Source organism: Bombyx mandarina, chromosome 01 (genome assembly GCF_030267445.1).
Source record: "Bombyx mandarina strain Sakado chromosome 01, ASM3026744v2".
Lineage (NCBI taxonomy): Eukaryota > Metazoa > Arthropoda > Insecta > Lepidoptera > Bombycidae > Bombyx > Bombyx mandarina.
This window is the reverse complement of record NC_143208.1, coordinates 19,379,648-19,402,320: the sequence shown is the minus strand read 5'-3', so window position 1 is coordinate 19,402,320 and position 22,673 is coordinate 19,379,648. Positions and strand designations below refer to the sequence as shown.

The window sequence follows — 22,673 nt, the reverse complement described above, 5'->3', positions numbered from 1 at the left end:
TTAAATGGAGTAAAATGATGGTATTATAACATTAGGATTTGATAAGAACGTAATTTATAATGTGTTTAACACAATCGCAACAAAAGAGGCTTAAAATTAAAATATAGTTATGAATAGCGAATTAAGAATAAGTTTTAGCCTGAAACCTTTGCAGTTGTAAATTGGCTCACCTTTGTACAAAGACGCTGTTCTACTTTTTGGCGGACACTTTTAACAGATCACAAAGTTGGTGTTTATTTATTTATTTATGTACCTTATTTTATGTCCCCGTGTATTTAACTGTAAATATTGTATATAGTCATCTGAGGTATGACAACTTTTAGCATGTATTACCAACATTTGTACAATTTTCAGTCAAATAACAAAATTATTATTTTTATTGAAAAGGTAGTGATTTTATTTGGGCTGTCTTAAAAAAAGCATTTTTTATCAAACAGACAAAAATCTAAAAAGTAAAAAATAAAAGTTGTTTCCAAAAGCAGTGATACCACATTTTGTCGGTAAATACCGGTTTGTAACCGTCCAGTGTCATATCCGCTGATTTGTAGAAAATGGCGTCAACGGAGTTTTTGGAGGAAGCTTTGTCCACAGACGTCGACGAGAAAGCCGTGAACGCGATCGTGGGCACTCTCGAAAACCAATTAGTTACTAACGTATCGTCGGCGCCGTCACAAAATATTTTAGTGAACGTTTTATCATCTCAGTTTCCCGGGCTAAGTTCGAACGCGGGTTCTATTATAAGTGGTCATAAATATACAACAGGCGGAGTTAGCTGCGGTATTGCCGCGAACAGTATACACAGACCCTCGTTGACAAATAGCACGTCCTGTAATAATGTCCAATCAAGTGTTCCTGGTACTTATTCCTCTTTGACACCGGGTGGTACTGTGACCAATTGTAACGATAACATACAAGTTATATATTCTCAGGCTCAAGCATTTTCTAACCCAAATTCGGTGACATTTCCCGCTCAGTCACTTCCGAACGGTTTCGTTGGGTTGTCCTCGTCCCAAAATCATTTGATAACGTCAGTAGACGCGATGCAACCTCCTTTAGTTTTAAAACAGGGGACGTCTTCGGGCCAAGTGGGAATACAGTCTGGAATGGTCACAGTACCGATGACAGTCAATTCAAGCATGTCTGGTTCAATACCAAATGTAATGACTTTGAACAAACCTGGACAAAATGTAGTTGTAACAACTCAGAACTTGGGTTCGAGTCAGCCCACAATACTCCCTAATGTTCAGATTCTGAATATGAGAGCTGGTGCTCCAGCAGTTGCGGCACAAAAGTCAGTAGCAACAGTATCACCAAGAGTAGTGATAGGCACCCCACAAGTTGTTGGCACCAGAGCAGCAGGACCAGGCGTAAGTCTCAAATGTTAAAATATTAATACATTAATTATTTATCCAAGCGTTTTGTCACTAAAACTTATTTAAAACTTTTAGGACTGATACAAGTTGTAAAGTAAATATACCCACAAAAAAATTTATTGACTTTTATAAATAAAACAATATTTAGGAAATTCAAAACATAGTATATTGCAACTTTTTTGAAATGTTTGTAAAAGATAAAAATCATTAAACTTAAAATAAATTAATGTTATTAATTTCTAATTTAATCAAATCAGAATCTACTGTTGTTTTTATTGTCTTTTTATCAGTCCTAAAACAAATTAACAATAGACATTATAGAGGAACTAAAACAAAAAAGAAAAAATCTACAGGATCTTTCTGCATTATAATGTTATGCTGTAAAAATAAATGTTATAACATGGTTCATTATGGTTATGTACAAAAGATATTAACACAATTCTTAGATACCCACTTATCTGTAAATAAATTTCACTGAAACATGAAGAGGATGGATTTCTTCGGGCAACATCACTGTCATCTAAAACTCTTAGCATATTTGCACAAATTGTCACATAAGCATAGAATACTGCTTGTTAAACTTTTATCAATGGGAAATGGGCCCACTGGTGATTCAACAAATTTTCAGTGGTTTGCATATCATAAACAAGCTGAATTTAACTTTGAATTCTGCTACCCTACAATCAAATAATGCCTCAAAATATAAACCTAATACAACATGGATTTATAAATTAAACTTTATTATATAATTTTCTGGGAATCCATAAAACTGCTACAAATAAAAATATTAGTAAAATTAATGAAATCAAGCAATCTTGACCAGTTTAATGGAATCTGAGAAAGCTTCATTTCAGATGTCATATATAATTGCATTGTGCTACTCGGGCTTTTGTATAATATTGTAATCAATAATAGCTTAACCCATCCTAACCTTGTCATAATCATATCATATACATGTTAGTTTTGCACAGTCACCTGTCCCGTCAATGTTGTCATGTCACTGAAGTGTGTTATAAATTTTAACAAATGACCTGCTTTAGGAATTCGCATTCCAATTTTATATTTAGTAAAATATATATTCTTTCACTTGTTACTCTTCATTTAATGAAGAAGTAGGTGAAATTGAATTGAAGCGTTCAATTTTTAGATAACGCTGCAAACACTACCAAGTCTACAACCGGGCCAGCAGGGTCATTTGTTGTTAAAGACAGAGAATGGTCAATACCAGTTGCTGAGAGTGGGTCCCGCTCCAGCGGCCAGCTCTCTCACGACGCCCCAGCCTCAAACCATCAGGCTGTCCACTGTGCCGGCAGTAAGTAGGCACAACCACTCACACCCTGACTGAGATTGGACAACCCCCCCTCTCTCTTGCGCCACATTGAGAATCTCATGTTTGTCCAATTTCATGTTGTTCATGCATGTACAAATGTGGTGAAGGTGCATGTTCTTATTAACGAGGTAAGAAGATTCTAATTGGAGTATCATTACTTATAAATACTAATTACCTGGATTCATTAGTTTAATGTAAGGCATAAATATATGCGCTGGTACCCCAACAGTACATCTAAGTATAAGCCAAATGTCCGTGCTAGCTGTAGAGCATGCTTATTATGCATAGTTATTAAGCTGCTTCAAGTATTTAAATATTTATTAGTAAATACAATAATATATGCAATTTAATTAGGTATATGTTTATAGATATATTTGTAATTTAGTGTTATACTTTAATAATCTTTTTTATAAATTTTAGAAATTATAAGTTATTTGATTAATAAAATCTTAACTGTATAACAGACAAGCCATTGTTTAAAAATATCAAAAATATCTATTATAAATTATTATACAGTAATCCCTCCTATAACACAGTCAATTAGTTCCATGTTATAGGAAACACGTTGTAGGAGTATTTTCATATGACGCACTTGTGTGATCCCATAACACGCGTTTTATACAAATATATATAAAATAATGGAATATAACCAATGTTTTTACAATTCATAAACTAGGAACACAAAATAAATTAATTAATTTTATTTTATAACAACAATGGTTAACACAATGTGCAAAAGTACGTGAAATTAATTATGAACTGTATAAATCATAATAAATTTCACAGTATAAAAATCCCCTTGTTATAAGGTGAACACCCGTGTTATACAAGGGGCTGAAATCGCGTAATATGAAAATGCATTATAAGAGTACCATGCTACAAGTGGGATTATTGTAATATGATTGCTTTGATGCACTGTCTTCACATACACAGTTATGTATGTATCGTATTTTTTTTTTAAATAAGGTGAAGGAATAAAGTATGCAAGGGTGAGCATAATGTCCAAATGTCTTTGGAAAACTTATAATATTGTAGCAGCCTGATTACTTCCAAGTGAAACTATATAGTAATAAGTGCACTATTATGGAATGCTTTCAATAATATAAAATTATTAATGAAATTAATAAATGGAGCCTCTTCATTTATGGAGCATTTCTGAAGACGACCTGGTTTCAAAATTCTCTGGATGAAGTGGAGATGTAATTATTTGCTTCAAAGTTATAGTTGTAAATTATATGTTTTTTTTTTTGTGTTTGGTTGAAATGATTTAATATCTTTAATTGGATGCAATTGCCAGCTTGCAATGATTCACCAAAAATAACCAAAATGCATTTGATAAAATTACGTTTTACCAGTTTCATATGCACCTTACATTTAAAGCATTTCCATACTTTTATATTTTAAAAAGCTTGTGATTGACGCCTTGACAAATGATAGTTTATTTGCGATCGTTTAGATGTCTTGGTATACTCTCGTCCAGTATTAAATTTAAATTCTCAAAAATGAGCCAAGAGTTTACCGAGTAACATAGTTTGTGGTGCAGTGTGGTGGCAGCAATATAGATATTTATAAAATGGTCAATGATTAATGGCTGGATCTATTTGTGCAGCATCCTGGCGTCGCGACGGTGTCAACAAGCATGGCCTCCAGCCCTATACCGGGTCAGATGCCAGCTGCGCCAATGGCAACGCCTGTTATACCAGCATCTATACCAAATATAAACTGCGGTACGCCTCCGCCTCAATCTCAACCCCCAACGGTAACAACTGTTGTAAGTTATGTGTGTCGTGTTTTTATTTTCGCTCTTTAATTATATTAATATTTTAAATTTTTTTATTTTTTTTCGTTTTGTGTTGCATGATTATGAAACTGTGTGAACACGATTTTACCTTGGAAATGTATTTGGTGGTTTGACCTGATGCAGATCTTGCTGACAGTGCACTATGATGCAGTCAAGATTTATAATGTTATATTGCTTTTAATCTCGTTTTATTTAGAAAAAATACATTTTCATATCAGATTTAAAAATATAAAAAGTACTATGATAAATCTCAGATAAACAATTCGTTTAAAATTTTAACAGAAACCTTCAGACAACACTAAGGAAAAATGCCGTAATTTCTTAGCAAATCTCCTGGACTTATCAAGCAAAGAGCCTCCATCAGTGGAGATGAATGTACGGAATCTGATCCAGGAACTTATCGACGCCCAAGTTGAACCAGAAGAGTTCTGCAACAGACTTGAAAGATTACTTAACGCGAGTCCTCAGCCCTGCCTTATCGGATTCTTAAAGGTACTAGAATCCTCTATGCATCATAGTCAGTTGGTAAAAAAATAAGAGTTCTTTTTTTCCTAACGATTCACTTGTAGCCTGAGGCTATTCCAGCTACGTCCGCACGGAGGTCACAGTGGCTTGACTATATTATTGTCTTTTGGTTAGGAAAATAATTTTATAATACTGTCTTTAACATTGTAGAGGACCTCTTGAGAGTCCGCGCGGGTAGGTACCACCGCCTTGTCTATTTCTGCCGTGAAGCAGTAATGCATTTCGGTTTGAAGGGTGGGGCAGCCATTGTAACTATACTGAGATTTTAGAACTTATATCTCAAGGTGGGTGGCGCATTCACGTTGTAGATGTCTATGGGCTCCAGTAACCACTTAACACCAGGTCGGCTGTGAGCTCGTCGACCCATCTAAGCAATAAAAAATAAAAATCAGATTAAAAAATCATTTCAACAGTACTAATTAATCTTTACAGAAAAGCTTGCCACTGCTCAGACAATCTTTGGTTACAAAAGAGCTTGTTATTGAAGGAATAAACCCTCCAGCGCCTCACATAGCTTTCTCTACGATGCCATCTCCCGCCCAACCTGTGGTGGCCACGTCCAACATACAATTGGTAAGTTCCAGCCAACTTGTACGGTGTGAGTTACGCTTAGTTACTAATCATTAAATTAACGATTGACAGTATGAGTTTGTTCAATTTGTATTGTGATTAAGAAACTTGAGAATTGTGTTCAGAGTTCACAAGTATATTTGCATCTAAAATACATACAAACATACAATCTTCATGTTCATATTATGGGTTTCGGTTTTTCTTCACCTCGATTGTGGCACTTTGTTTTGGTTTGTTGTGTTTTATTTTAATCGACAATATCGCATCTGATGAGTGAACTTTTAACATTATCGTTTGAGTTGCATTAATAAATTAGTAGTAAGAGAGTTGCTTTAGTCGTTCGACTAATCGCTAGTGTTGGCCCAGCCTTCAGAGGAAGATGGGTCGAGTCCCACGCTAACGCCTCTCCTGCCGCCGGTAATGCCGCTCACGCTGGCCAACCTGACAAAGCCTATTAACGTTCAGTCACTGCAGACGACAGCTCCCACACAGGTTTGTAAAATGGGACCGCCACCTATCTCTTTAACCCTTCGTCTCCGAGGAACATGCCACTAAATAACTTATACGTTACAGTTTCAAACGTTTTGCTAATTTTATACCTAACATTAACGGTATTTTATAGCATAAGATTTGATGGTTTTAAAAACATAATCAATACTAATTGTAACATGTACAGTTATTTTAATGATAAAACATTGGATATGTTTTGTGTATATTTGCATGAGTAGTGTACATGTTGAAGGCGGTTCCGATGGCTTTATGTTTGTTCGTCAGTAGGTCATGATATCGACGTTGCATTTGCACTTATTATTATTGTGATATTTTTTTTTATATATCTTACTTCTGCTCAATAATAACAAGATCATCATTCCATTATTTATATTGACTTTTTTGACTTTTGGCATCTCGATAATAAAATATCGATGCAAAATCACGTGTTCGTTGAGTGCTTTGAAAATGACCTTTGAAAGGTTGATTTTCAAGAAATACAATAATAGTGCTTTACAACGTTACGTTAGTGTGTATGCTTTAAGATAAACAATTTCTTATTTTTTACGCTATTTCGATATATGTCCGTTTACTAGTTGAAAATACTAATTTTAGAAATATTAGAAAATTATAATTTCCAAATTTTTTTGGTAGTCTTTGTCTAACTTTTGTTATTGCTGCGGTCCAGGGCGACTGGATGAATAGAGTACACGCGGCTTTGAATATATTCACCAACGGCCGTCAAATAATTTATAAAAATGTATATGTGGTATTGCGGTTACATTTCTTCGCAAAAAGATAAAATAAAAAATGTATTTTAAGATCTGACGGATTTTTCTCTTAGGTTTTTAATTTCGTAATATGAAGTGTCCAGGAAGATGTAAGGAAGGAAAAGGTCTTTATTTCTCAGAAGAAGAAAAACTTGAAATTAATTTGCATGTTTAAACGAGTATTGGAGCTATATCAAGTTTAATAATTATTTCGTAAGACCGTGAAAAGTACCATAATCTTGAGAATAACGTACCGCAGTTAAAAATACATTAATGATTATATTAGTGGTAGACAGCGGCTTGACTATATCGCTGGCATTATTGAGCATTGATGAACATTGGTGACCACTCACCATCAAGTAGGCTATATGTTCGACTGTCAATAAAAATAAGTTTCCGGCTTTATCATATTAAATAGGGAAATGATGCAAAAATAAATATTAGATTTAGAGCGCAAATCTTGGCTACCTTTAGACTACATTCCTTCAATTTCTAAATGGCTTTTATAAGTAGTAAGCAACGTTACGGCTTTTAGTATTATATTTTAGTCTAAATAAATAAATAGACTAGCCCAAAACAGAGCCCTGTTTGCTCATAACCCGTGGTCATTGCCCATCGGTATTCATCCCGAACATGGTCATGGCATTTGAATTGCCGTTGTTTGGGCTAACTAACGGCGCATGTGATTTTGTGGTTTACCGGAACCTATAGTCATCACAGAAGGAATGCCCATATGAGAGATATGAGGCCGCTGTCTCAGTTGGATTGTATGAAGACTGCCCCACCACACAAACCGGAATGCAACACTGGTTCTCAGCGGAAATTGGCATGATGGCGGCTTATTCCACAAAAAAAACGGCTTCATTTTTAATAAAATATGTTATTCCTTCATTATGAAAGTTAAAAAAATACTGTTGTCCCACGTAAACGCATTTTCGATAGAAGTAGGCAAGATTATTGTAATCATAGACCTACAATGCAGCGTGCATTACCAGTAAAAATGTTGGACTATCTGACTCCAACGTATAAATACACGTCATAAACTTCTGTATAATCGATCGCTTACGGCAACTATCATCGTCTTTGACCAGTGACGTAAGTAATCCAAGGCCATCCCATCGACACCTAGAAAAACAATTGCGTAATTATGACGGAAAAGTATTGGAAGATTGCAAAAACAATGATACACATACGTTTATATCTAAGACAATTCTCTCGTCTACTGATTCAGAAAGTTTAAAAATGCCTTTTCTTTTTGGAATTTGTATCATAATATATTTTGCACTTATTAGAAGTCTAATTTAGTTAATGATTGTATGCGTATACCACTAAAGGAATGCTGCGATGAAGTAAAATTAACTTATTGAATTAATAAATGTGAGTTAGGTCAATCGATTTCACTTTTATTTGTCTAAAAGCAATTTTGCATGTCGCCTCAAATAGTCATGAATTCACTGCGTCTGAGATAGATTAACTAGCATTCTGTTTACACAATCTCAGCTAATAAATGATTGTTTAACTTTAAATTTGCAAATGAACGTATTATTATGGACTGTTGTCCGTTTACAAATATATTTGTAAACGGACAACAGTAAAAACGAGTCTGGTCGTCTATCGAATAAAAACGGTCAAGTATGTATAAAATGCTACCGGTTTTAAACATTGCACAATAATTATTTTTCAATGTGTAAGATATGTAGGTTTTTAATTAATATGTAAGTTTTTAATATGTAACCAACTAACCGGTTAGTGCTTATGTTTGACGTGAATCCATCTGTCGGAATCGGGCTGAGAAAATCCAGCGAGAAACTCAGCGGGGTGATGTATGACTTAGGTTCAACATCGAATTCTGCTGAGTTTGACGGGTACGGTTACCAGGAACCCTAAGCCTACTTCTAGTGCTGCAGGCGTCTAACTACAGTGGAAATCCGTACGGGCCTAATCAGCCATCCCACTTCTTACGTTGGGTGACGGCGCGGCATATACCTTTTGATATTCACGAACTTCGGAGTCGTTTTGTCGGTGTTATGTCATTTAATTTATTGATCAACGTTTTAGGGTATCACTACATAGTATAAAAAACAATGTTGCTTTTTCTGTCCCTATATATGCTTAAATCTTTAAAACTACGCAACGGATTTTGATGCGTTTTTTTTTAATAGAGTGATTGAAGAGGAAGGTTTATATGTATAATAACATCCATTAGTGGAGAAATCAATAATAAATTACAGTTTCCGAAGCGAAGCGAGGGCGGGTCGCTAGTAAGTTATATTTCTGCTTTAAATTTCAATTACGTTTGAAATACACAGAAGTGTCCAATGTACAGTTATGTAGCTCGAACAAAAACTGTTGAAAGTATGCGGATTACTTATTATCTATATTATGCTATCCATACATCTGCATAATAATATAAATGCGAAAGTAAGATTTTTACTTGTTATGCTTTCATATCTCAAACTACTCAACTGAACTTACACGATCTTTTTCTTTTTTATTGCGTAAAACGGTGAACGAGCTCACAGCCCATCGGTGAAAACTAGTCACTGGACGGTAAATTCTGCGAAGAATTGCTCTTCCTAGGGCTAATTCTCTCAGGTTGAACCTGTGAGCTTACTTACCCGTCTGCGCGTAGCTGAAATACCCCCTTAGGGTACCAGAAATATGGTAAAAAAAAAAGAGTCCATAGACATCACAACGTGAACCCTGCCACCAACCTTGAAACATAAAATCGAAGTCTAAATTGTATAGTATATCAGTTGTCCCACCCTTTAAATCAGAACACTGACCAATTACAGTAGAAATTGTCGTGGGATGGTACAATGCGGGTTTACAATTCGCCCTAACACCAGTAAATACCGGTTGATGATCGCAGGTCGCTGCTATAATTCTCAAAGAATGTTGCAGAACTCTGCGATGAATCCCTTTAGACACCACACTGCCAAAATATATTTTAAGACAAATGCGAAAATAAAACTACAGGGAAATTTAGATGTATCAATTGCACTGGAAATTATACCTTAGGTTAACCAAACAAGGTATCTTAAGAAAGACACAACATCAACCTTAGAATATAAAATACGAGTAAAATAAATTCTCGAATTATTATTTGTCTACAAACGATAGACCTGTATGTATTTATTATTGGAATTTATGAACGAAGGCAATGACTATTGATTATAAAAACAACGTGATGTAATTACAAAGAAGCATCAAGGTTGACTAAATTAAATACCGCGCCTCCTCCCCATGACGTCAGCATACTAGGAGTATACACCCAACGAACACACAAACTAAACATTGAGTGGTGAAGCATTTTATAGACATTTTTTACTGGTACTAAGACCTCTTGTGAGTCTGCGCGGGTACGTACCACCACCCTGCCTATTTCTGCCGTGGAGCAGTAGTGTGTTTCGGTTTGAAGGGTAGGGCGAGCAGCCGTTGTAACTATACTTGAGACCTTAGAACTTATAGGTATCTCAAGATGGGTGGCGGCATTTACGTTGTAGATGTCTATGGGCTCCGGTAACCACTTATGACGAGAGTGTCAGTAAAGTATCTCGCTAGTCGGCCAGCGATTGCCAATAATAATAATGCATTTAACAATCTTATTTGTTTCCCAACTGTCCATTTTATCTACGTCTCGAATAAGCTATAAACCTTTGTATTACAATAACATTATGCGGATAATCTAACGCTGTTTAATTTTAAATCGATGAAAATCATCATTGTCTCTATTTATTATTTTAATATACTTAGTATTTTCGCATGGTAATTTACTGTCTGCCCGACTTACCTATGTAATGTAAATTTGTTTTTTGTTTTTAGCTTTTCCGCAGTATTTTGAACTCTTATTCCGTTGTTGCGATTGGATAGTTCGTTTTTTTTAATGTTAAAAATACAATTGCTTTTTAGTATTCAATAATATCGTATTTCTGCTTTCTATCACTACAGTATAATTTTTAATATAGGTATTTGTCTGTACAGTGATCGTCCGTTATTGTCATTTTGGTCTTTTATCAATGCTATTTTTAAAAATATCGTTAAAACCTAGACTATAATAGCTAGTTCGTTTTTTTACGAAAAAAAACTAAAATGTTTGGATCAACTGACGTCTTTTATATTTATACAGTATTTCCGTCTCGGTCTTTATTTTCACTGACGAGCAATTTTGATGGGCATTCGTAACTTATCCTATTATAACGTGCCTGTTTTATAATATAACTATTATGAACTTTTTATACCAAAAAATTAAATAGTTTATTTAACCAAAAAACTGTCAAACTTTCGATCTGTCATTAAAATTGAATGTCTTCAATTTGCTAGGCACGTTTGGATAATTGCATGCTTACTCGGGTTGACAACTATAAATTGATCTGTAAATTAAATATTCAGCAGCAAAAACCACCATCGAAACCGGGCAGTACGATAGCGGTTCTACAGAACATTCCTGTGCACACCAAGATCAACGTTAGCAAAGTCAGTAGCGGCAAGTCGATGCAGTTGAACAACAAGGGCGCCTTCCCGAGAGGCCAATTGCCTTCAGCTGCTTTATCAACCGTACTGACTCCTGGCAAGTCGCTCCTGAAAGATAAGGAGAAGAAATCTTCTAGTTATTCGCAACCGTTCACCGACGACAAGATGGCTGGCGATGACGACATCAATGACGTAGCGGCCATGGGTGGAGTCAACTTGGCGGAAGAGTCGCAGAGGATTCTCGGCTCCACGGAGATGATCGGAACTCAGATTAGGTGATTATCATAAACAAACAATACTTTAATCTATGACTGTAAACTTAAATTATCATTGATGAGGTTCTTAATTTGTGCTAAAAAGTCAAAGCCTTGCTGTAGATAAAGCGTTGAGCTCATAGCTCACTTGGTGTTAATTAATTATCGGAAACTATAGATATCATTTTGAATACTACTTTGAGAGTAGCAAATAAACGAATAAAATATTAAGAAGCAGAGACTATAGAGAATATAATAATCGTTTGATGAAACCGGATTAATACACCGTCTCTCCTGATTTATAACTGGATAGACTATGATCATTAACTTCTGATCTCTAGGTACATGTCGAATTTTGATAAGTAAGGTGTCCTACGATGCGTCTTAACCACTGCTTGCTAGAAGGTAAATGATATCTCAGTAAATCTTACACTTTACTAACCTGTTTTCGTATCCAATAACGTTCAAATTTGTAATCGCAAAATTTGGATGCTTGGATGATTGGATCCATTCCAACAGATCGTGCAAAGATGAATATTTAGTGCCGACGAGCGTGATGCAAGCCAGGGTTAAAGCCATAATAGCACGACACAATCTCGACGAGCCGACCGGGGAAGTGGCAGCCCTCATCAGTCATGCAGTACAGGAGAGACTTAAAAATCTTATCGAGAAACTAGCTGTGATAGCTCAGCACAGAATAGATCATTTTATAAAGGTGAGAAAATTCAAAACCGGCCCCGCGTGAAACCTCAACTGGAACCCGCTGCCGAATCTCAAAATATATTTTCTTCTGTATATTCAGAAGGAGCGTAAATCTTAATAAATAACTATTATTCTCCGATTACCGTCAAATAAAGAGTTATCTTGCGTGCCTCAAACGACTGGTACTTTAATAATAGCATCCTTACCTTAGTCACTAATAAACTCTACTATTGATTAATCTCCTGATTTGCCAATCTTAGACTTCAGGCAGCTTACTGTTCATAGCACTTTACCTAAACATCTGTTTCGCCAACATATCTATAAAGATAAGCAATAAGGGGAATAGTTTTCTTGACAAAATATGTATCCTCTTAATATTATTTTATTATCTTACATACAAGTTCAAGTATAGTTAGTTTGGCTCACTGTAATTTTGCATAAGCTCTAAAATGGATACTGAAGCGATTGTTACTAAGCGATTTTTTTTTCATTGCTGATGCGACTTTTTTTATTTTAAATTATTTTATTTTTTTCTATGAAACGTTTCTACTAGTTGCATTATTAACTACTTATTTCATTATTTCTGTTGATACAAATCAAGGTCAAATTATTATTTTGCTCTTCCCTCTTTGATTGCAACTGGGTTTATTTTTTATTTATTGCTAAGCGATTCAACGTTTTTGATCAAGTCTCAAGCTTGCACTACTCTTTTCATTGAAAAAAGTAATACTCGTTATCTAAATCCTTACAAATAAAAATATAATAAAATTTTCATAAAATCTGCGTTACTACATTTTTAAACCTGTGGATTTTATCAATATTTATAAAATTGAAAATCAAAAGGTTTATAAAAATAATACTTCGTAACATAATGCAGCCCTTTGGCATGTTCCCATCAGTAAATTATCCAAAAGTGAACAAAAAAAACTTATTTTCTCTTAATTCTAAATTCTTCAATAAATCAGTATTAAATTGGCGTTTCTCATGTGAGAGGTCGCAGTTTTGAGATAAGGCTCGTCACTATATTTAATTATTATTTTTTCATTATAAAAAAGTGATGTGAACAAGAGTGGTTGCAGGCTGTGTCAACCGTATTAATGTCATGGGAACCGGGGGCATTTAGAAGAGTCTCGTGAATATTTTAATAAATAAAATACCCCAAATACGTATTTGAACTTCTGACAATGATTTTAATTCTATTTATTTGCGAATTTTTTGTTTAATTATGCTTGGCCTTTTGTTATTAAATACTATTGCTTGCATGATATTTGTTTTTTAAAGCAACCATATTTGATTTTACTTCACAATACTGGAAATTATTGTCTAGGTTACATTTAAAATGCATTTTTTTGCAATTTATAAATTAGAATCGTTATTTTGAGATAACAAGCAAATATTAAAAAAAAAATTATTTGTTTCATTTGTGACACAGTATAATGCACAATATACAAAATTGTAAATATATATTACAACAATATATTAGCTTGAGGCTCGGTGATTGTGTGTGATTTGCCATCAAATATTTATTATTGTTATTAAAATGGCACGTTGTTCAACAGTCTGATAGCCGTTATGAAGTGACTCAAGATGTAAAGGGCCAACTTAAGTTTCTAGAAGAATTGGACCGGGTCGACAAGAAACGCAGGGAAGACTCAGAGAGGGAAATGCTTCTTAGGGCTGCCAAGTCTCGATCGAAGAACGAGGATCCCGAACAGGCGAAATTGAAGGCTAAGGTATGAGACCTTATTCATAGAAGATAGTTATTCAATATATTCAAGTTGTTCAATATATATTAAGTTGATAATTAGGCAAGTTTATCTCAGAAAATAAATACAACTGCAATTTTGTTTTATATGCCAGGTTTAGTAGAGATAGTGTGTGATCATTGTGGATATAAATTGTATTAATAAGTATTGTTGAGTAGTTTACAGCGGTTGTTTCTGTATACAATAGTATATGAGTAAGAAAATACAATAGACTGAATTTTTACTACCCATAAAATGAATGAAAAAATTATAACAAAAAATAATAATGGGACAGCAGCAAAACATAGTGCTTAATGATAGGGCAGACCTGTACTTGGGATTTCTGAAATACATACTGTTGTTTCGTGTCTTTTTATACTGTTGTTTCGTGTCTTTTTATACTGTTGTTTCGTGTCTTTTTGTTTTGTTTCAAGTCTTGTGAGCGATATTTTTATAATGATTAAGATTCGTATTTTCTGAAACGCATTTTTATAATACAGGCGAAAGAAATGCAGCGTGCCGAGTTGGAGGAGCTTCGTCAAAGGGAAGCCAACTTGACCGCTTTACAAGCTATTGGACCGCGAAAGAAACCAAGACTAGAAGCACCAGGCGCCTCCGGAGACACAGCCGCTCCTGGACCGCAGACTACTGGATTTGTGAGTAGTATTGTATTGAAACTTTACAAGTATTTAAATGTAGTGTATTGTGGTTATCACATACCATGTGGAACTGTTAGTTTAATCCAATGCCTTTCAAACTTAAGATCTGGTGGTAGATTCTGCGAAGCACGGCTCTTCCTTGGGTTCGTGTTAGCAACGCCGTCAGGTTTGAGCCCCGTGAGCTCACCTACTAGTTAAGGTTATGCTGAAATAGCCTCTCAAGGCTCTCAGCTTAGGAAAAAAAATTAAACTTAACTACAATACTATATAGCCATTTGAAGTTTATAATACTAGTTATTGCAATATAATAATGAGAAACGTTTTTTTTTTTCAGCCTGGCCGAAGTCAACTAGCCCTCCGGACTCGTCTGAAGCGCATCAATCACCGTGACATGCTATTCCTGCTCGAGCAAGAGAGAGACACCTGCCGATCGTTGTTGCTTTACAAGAGCTACTTGAAGTGACCCGCGGCCGAAACCTACACTAGGAGCGACGTCGACCGTTACATCGACTGGCTCGCGACCAGATACGATGATTGAAAACGTCACGCTCCTACTGTAGCGTACGTGTGCACCGAAAGTGTTACACGTGAGAACTGTCTAAAAATTTAAACGCAGTAAAGTTATTCCTGATGCTGACCGAATGAATTGGAGAATAATGTTCATACCAATGGAATGATGAAAGCGTTTTGTTATAGTATCCTGATTTGTTACAATGCTGTATCATTGTGTACAACAGTATACAACAAATGCTGCGTCTTAGATGGCCGAGACTTTAATGATTATTCAAATATTGACCTAATACCGTCGTGATGTTGTATTTGAAGCAAGCCTTAATAATGATTCTAGTTAAACGGTGACTATGCGTAACTTGTTGAATAATAACTGATTCATTTTAGGACAGATAAATTTAAAAACATGTGCAACGAATAATGCAGCAGGTAGGTTTATCAGTCGTCTTTCGTACAAAGTCAAAATGCCTTGGAACTCGATTTTTATTGTATGGAGTCCTTGTTGATGTTATATAAAAATTTAATTGATATACAATAATAAATACATGATGGTTAAACTGGAGCCATTCAATACATTAAAAGGTGGTTTGATGAACCGATTTCGGTCGATATGCATGGTATGACAAATAAAGTGATTGTTTTAATAATAACATAGAACTCTGGTAAAATTGATGGAAATTATAATTTTTATAAGCGTTATGACATGTATTAAGACTAAGAAGATATTGGGCTAAGAGCAGCGAAGCGACTGTCTTGGCAATGATTATGACCACCTTTCAGAATAAGTTGCCTCTCGAAGGAAAGAGTACCAGAATAACTTTTCTAACATTGTGAACTTTCGGGCTCCTTAAATTATATATAACTGATTAGTTAGGAGTATTCAGGTAATAGATATAACAAATGACATATCGAGGACATAAGGAAGCGTGTCGGAGTAGAAGAGAGTAACTTGTGGTCGTCGTGGCTTAAAGGATAAGATATCTGAGGCGCTAGGATATCGAGTGATGCGTTTGTGTCGGTATTCAATTCCCGCAGGCGTTTAACAATGTATGTATAATATACTTACTGAACCTATGTTCACGAATGACTTTCATGATGAAGGAATAACCTGAGATAAACCCGTAAAGGGAAACCCAGGTAGACTTCGTAATTGTAATGGTAGAGCGTATTTGGATAGATATCATCATCCTACCCATTTATGCAATTATGTGTACTGGTTTCAAAGATGGCACAGCCATTATATAATAAATTATACGTACTCTTATTTTAAGAGGTAATATTGGTGACAATAATAATTAATGGCAAAACTAAAGTCCACAGGGGGACTCTCAAGTTACTAAAAAGCCTTTAACTATTTATTGTTCATCAGTCCAACTATAGTAGCTAAGAACTTATGCACCACTCTGAATATAATTAAGAATATTTAAAATATTAAGAAGCGTACAGAGAAGGGCGACAGATAATAGACATATACTCGTGAATTATAATTTATAATTATGGGCATGACGTGGGAGGAGCTAGAACAGACCGCCCAAGACCGATGTAAATGGAATAAATTGATTCAAGCCCTACACCCCAGCAGAGGGTAATAGGAGAGAATGATGATGATGATGATGATAAAAGATTCAATAAACGTTGAAACGACGTAAGAACGCTAAAGACAAATCAAAATCAAATCAAAATTTATGAATGTTGGAGAAGGTAAAAAACGCATATAATATTATTCTAATGCCGGAACCACACTGCGTTATGTGCTATTCGTTATGTGACTACGCCGTATTCGCCAAAATATTTATGCGCGCAAACAAAAACATGCCATCCACACTTTACTTGTGCGCTGAATTATACCAAATAAGGCAAATATGTTCGTTATTGGCGTGGAGCGATGGACGTGTTGAGAAATGCTGCAATTTATTATTTAAATTAAATGCTTCTTACCAGTACTTGTTGTGCAAGTACAAAGTTACTAAAAGACCGAAAAGAAAACCGCTGGTGGATGATTACAAATCATAAGACACGTCGATACCCGACCGCCGCAAGCGAGTGAATGACTCACCGACGTGTGGGTAGTCGATGCGCATATTCGCCTTATTCGTGTCCTTTGAAGTGTGTCAAAAAACCGACATGTCGACGGATACGCATATTTGCTATTCGTGCTTATGTGCTATCTTTTTTCTTCACCTTATCCCACTAGATGGGGTCGGCACAGCTAATTTTTCTCGGCCATTCTCTTCTATTGGCCGTCATTTCAACACACTCCACTCTCTCATATCGTCATTCAACACACTCCATCCAGTCAACCTCTTCCCCCCTCTACCCTGCACTACAATTTCCATACATATCTCCTAGTCACATGCATCTTCTCTACGCATCACATGTCCATACCACATATATTAGCTGCTTATGTGTTATGCGTACGAATAAAGAGAATATTGGCGAATATACTCTCCACATTTCGCCGTATGCGCGTGAATAACCCGCATAACTAACACGCAGTGTGGTTCCGACATTAAGCTATCCAGCAATGTTTCAAACCCAATCGGTGAAGTTAAATGATTAGTGTAAATAGATAGCTATTAACTTTTAAATTTGACTAAATTTCTATGAGATATTCGACTGCTGGTTAATTCTTTGTATGTTATGTGTTAAATAGGTGACAGTAGAATTAACTTCGTAAAATGCATACTCAACAGCTCTATTGCAATTTCCATTTTTTAGCTTTGCTCGGTTTATAATATTCATTTTAAAATTATTCGAAGCATGAGACTGACTGTCTTTCGCTACTAATACGAAAATTAGTTTTTGAAACGTTGGAATTTATACAATAAATAACATAGTACGAAATTGAATTTTACATTTAAACGATGTCATGTAGCCTTAATCTGGATGAAGTATTATCAAGACTGAAAATATAAGATCAAAGCAATATTAGGTAAGTTATACAAAATGGAACTTATAAATAAAGTTTCAAAAGGTAAAATAGAGTTGAATTATTTATTTAAGCTTTTGCATATATTAAAAATAATAAAATATTTAAAACTGTTTATTAATAGACGATTTATATAGTTTGATACTTAGGTTCCATGAACAAAGTTTATTTGCGTACCACACATATTCACCGTTTAATTATCATTTTTGTTTTAAAGTAAACAGCACTCTGTCAAACTTTAGGTACAAAATGTAAGAAATAATATGTATTTTATATAATAGGTGTTATTAATATCATAGTTAGCTTTTACTAAAATTGATAAAATACTTTATCAATGAAGAGGTTCCTTACAAGGATGGTCTCAACACAATATCTAGTTATTGAACATTCTACAAATTATTGTGCTGTGTAAGAAAATCACAATACTTTTTATATAAATACAAGTTGAAACTGAACCAAACTCTGTGCCCTAAATTGCGTCATCAAAATTTTATGTAGGTTTCTAATGTCAATAATGATTTTGTTTACTATCGTCTACACTTTTGGTAGGTAAGGCAAACAGTTTGGTATCATCATACTTCTAATAGTTGCTCAGTAATTTGAATGAAACCCTACCGGTTACATCCAGTTTTCGTATTCGAACATTTCGATGTTACACATTTCTCACGTAAATATATTTTATTCATAAAATATCTAGTAAGTAGAACTTGTGCAGCTCGTATTAAAGTATCTTATGTAATAATTTCATCTGTGACCATGTTGAGTGAGATGTTGAGCAAACCGTCGTGACTTAAAATCGTTCTTTAAAGGACAATCCTAAATAATTAAATAAATGGTTTTTTATATCTATTACAGACGTTTTTAGCTTTTGAGGTAAAAAATGTGCTTCATATTTATATTAAAGTTTTCATGTTAATATACTACTTGTTTATCGAATGTAAGGAAATTAAAAAGTATCAAATGCCTGCCCAAGTTTTATACTTTGAATATAAAGTAACATGTTATTGATTAAATGATTATTATGATCTCGTTGCATGTTCCGTAAAGTCAATTATTACTATAATACTACAATCTAAAAATGATTAACACCAATCTTAATAGAGATATAGGCTACAATTGTACATTTTTAAGAAATAATTAATCGCATATCTTCTAAAGGACGAGGGGGCTCTATCGATTACTTAAATGTATTGTCATTAAATAAATACACTATAAAACTTATCTAATCTGATCTTTCGAATGCTTGACAGGTTTTCTGTTCACCGTCTAGTTATCACACGTAAAAAAGGCAGAATTAAAACAAAAGTAGTACTTAATTATCTTTATGAGTTGTGAAAACCGAAGAAAGCTGTGGACTTTATACAATATTGATCCTCATCGTTGGAGCCGTTATCGAATCGTACGATATATATTTATATGTACTGCTCACTTTAAAATCTTTGTAAGAGATCTTTGTAAATAGTACATTCTTTGGTAGGTATCCAAAAATGCGTAAGTAATAAAACAATATTGTTTTTTATTATTAAGTACCTATAAGGGTAATTTCGCTATGATCAAATATCATCAATGAGCTATAATCAATTATCTAACCAATAAATCAACTTGCAGCTTACCATACTTTACTTAATCTTCCAAGAAACACTAATAATAATATGATCTTCCAATCCAATCAATTGTTCATTCAACTATGAAGATATTGATCTAATGGAAGTGATAGTAATGTAAGTTGCCACAGTCTGTCCTATTTTAATTTAATAATATTTGAAACAAAATTAGAACACTAACACACAAATGTGATTCGCAATTGAAACATAATTAAACTTTGAGAATTTGAAATATTCAGAATGAAAATTGATTTAAATGTAAAATATTTTTTTTTACAATTAGGAATGTTCGGCGCGTGATGTCGCAACAAATGTGACCAAAGTCTGTGTTTAAGTTATACGAAAAATGTAAATATTTCTGTTCTACATTCCAATTTTCTTCTTGAACTTTTATATACTTTTGCGATGCTTTCATATTTTAATAATGTTAATACCCATAATTATTATACACATAAGATCAGTTAATAATTAAAAAAAGTAGTAATGATGATTTCATTGTAAACCATCGGCGTGTGAGACTGGGAAGTGTTTCTACTAGTAGCTGATCTCTCTTTCCGATTTTGTAGATTTTTTTTTGTCATTAAATTTGTAAAGTTTCAAGCAAGGAAAATGCTATTTCGTACATAATTTGGGATAGTTAGTTTTATATAAATATAGTTACACTTTTACTTTTTAATTAATTTAAAAATGATGCCCCTGCATTGTGACTTTTATTGTAATGGTGCTTTATTTAAGTTCATAATATACGTTTAAATAAATTTAAACAATGTAAATAGTCTATTTAAATTAGCAACTTTTTTGTACATCTTTTTGTAATTAGTAATGTATTGGTTGGTTGCTTAGGCGCTATTACGCTTACTATTGTGGCTATTATTTTAGTGCTGTTGATAAATCTCTTGGCAGTGTATGTTATGAATACATATGTCGCGCAGCATAGTCAGAAAATAAAAGATTCTACATTTGTTAGTCATTGAATAACAATTTTGAGAAATTAGTGATTCTCAAAATGTGGTGGATTCATTACTGGTTATATGCAATCACTTGTTTTGGGTCACTGTGCTGGTTCTGTAATTATTTTTTATACATTACTATCGTATATATGTAGACCTGAACAACTTAAGTAACATTTTAGATTCACCTTCCACCACCACCACCACTTCACCACAAAGTCGACTAATGTCGGGTCTGAATCTATCATTGTTGAAGAAGTGTTGACAGAGTCTAGTTGTACTTATTTTGTCATATTTCTTTCCAGTATCAATGAACATTGAAAAATGGGTTAAAGATTATTATCGAATTAACATACATTGTCATTTAAATTGTATATAGTTTTCATATAATAGGTTGTTCAATAAAATCTTGGCAACTTAATAAACTATCAAACTATTAGCCCTATAATTATGTGCTATGAAGACTGAAGAAACGTAATAGATAAAATTTGAAATCTTCACTAGTTTGTTGTTAAACAGGATAAAAATAATAAGTCAATACATCCTGTTAATATAATAACCTAATAGTTATTTATAATACACTAAATAATTGACCAATTTAGAATAAAAGTATATTAAGAGAAGTTGCTTACTGTGCATTACTACTAAATAGATATGACATTAAAATAAAATAATTGATTTGTAAGGATTTCATAACATTTTTTCAGAGTAATTATTAACCTTTTATAAGAAATCTTAGAACGTAAGTTTGTATTATGGTACTGTCTATTTTTTTTTACTTTGGTAACATTATGTAAAATAATTACTGACATGAAAATGACGGGCTCTATATGTCCACATATACTTAATATATAAAGTACAACATGTTTTCATTAAATTATTGTTTTTTCTTTAAACATGTGGAATTACATGACAAACTTAGTTATCATGGAAGGTTGAGAAATAATGCTATGCTAAACATAAGTTCACATACCCAAAGACCCAATTCAGAAAATGTATAAACTTTGAAAAATAAAAAGACTGGATTATTAAAGTAACATAATGTTCAATATTATAATGAACTGTTGGTGCATGTCTCAAAAAGCCTATTCAAATGTATAAATATGCCAAATATTACAAGACTTGGGACTCTGTGGTGTATAGTTTAGCCAAAAATATGTTTCCATGCTTTCATTACTTAAATTAGTTGAAAACTAAAATGATGTTTATTCATATTTTTAGATAATTATATAAATATGAAATACTAACTAGTTTCATTTATGTGTTATTTCATTTTATTATCATTTTGTGGCCTGTTTCACGCCTAAACATAGATAATATAATTATTATGATATAATTTTATAAATAATAGTCAATTTTACACGTAGCATCGTGCACTCCACAACATTTTCCCCACACACGTCTATTTTACACGTTTTCCTTTTATTGCTTACCACACTGTATGTATTAGTTTTTAGTCTTTTTTTTCTTATGCTTATGAGAGGCTTTTTTGGCTTCTCCTTGACGTGTAGGTGAGCTCACGGGGCTCAAACCGGGATTGTTGCTGACACTAGTCCTAGCAAGAGCAGTGCTTCGGAGAATCTGCGACCGGATCGGAAATGCGACCCATTGACAAGATCGACGAGAAATTCAGTGGAAAATTTTTGTCTCAAGACAGCACCGCTCTACTATAATCGGCGCCCATCTCTGCGCGGTATAAATACAAACAGGGTAATGGATAGGACATTGTTAGTAATATCTGCAACCCATTAACGTTAGCGTAGCGTTTGAATTTTTTATTTATTGCTTCGTTGGGTGGACGAGCTCACGGCCCAACTGATTTTAAGTGGTGGCCGGAGCCCCTAGACGTTACAAACGTAAATGCCCCTACGTGCAACCCACTTTGGGACATGAGTTGTAAGGTCTCACTTTAAAAGTACAACGGCTGCCCCACCCTTCAAACCGAAACGCATTACTGCTTCACGGCAGAAATAGACAAGGTGGTGGTGC

General features: G+C 34.1%; 1 protein-coding gene across 6 annotated transcripts; it reads left to right on the top strand.

Moving 5' to 3' along the window:
• The first annotated feature begins 507 nt into the window (after positions 1-507).
• On the top strand, positions 508-21,931 carry Taf4 (TBP-associated factor 4). 6 transcript variants are annotated; one of them, XM_028171115.2, is made up of 11 exons: positions 508-1,367; positions 2,521-2,685; positions 4,313-4,462; positions 4,787-4,996; positions 5,462-5,602; positions 5,966-6,091; positions 11,251-11,606; positions 12,105-12,300; positions 13,847-14,020; positions 14,533-14,688; positions 15,026-21,931. In XM_028171115.2, the coding sequence occupies exons 1-11, from the start codon at positions 552-554 to the stop codon at positions 15,152-15,154; spliced, it is 2,619 nt and encodes an 872-aa protein (XP_028026916.2). In that variant the 5' UTR covers positions 508-551; the 3' UTR covers positions 15,155-21,931. The 6 variants fall into 6 exon arrangements, with proteins under 6 accessions (XP_028026916.2, XP_089588062.1, XP_028026920.2 ...); XM_089731936.1 differs by having other exon boundaries at positions 4,313-4,474; positions 11,254-11,606; XM_028171114.2 differs by having other exon boundaries at positions 509-1,367; positions 4,313-4,474.
• The last annotated feature ends 742 nt before the right edge of the window (positions 21,932-22,673 follow it).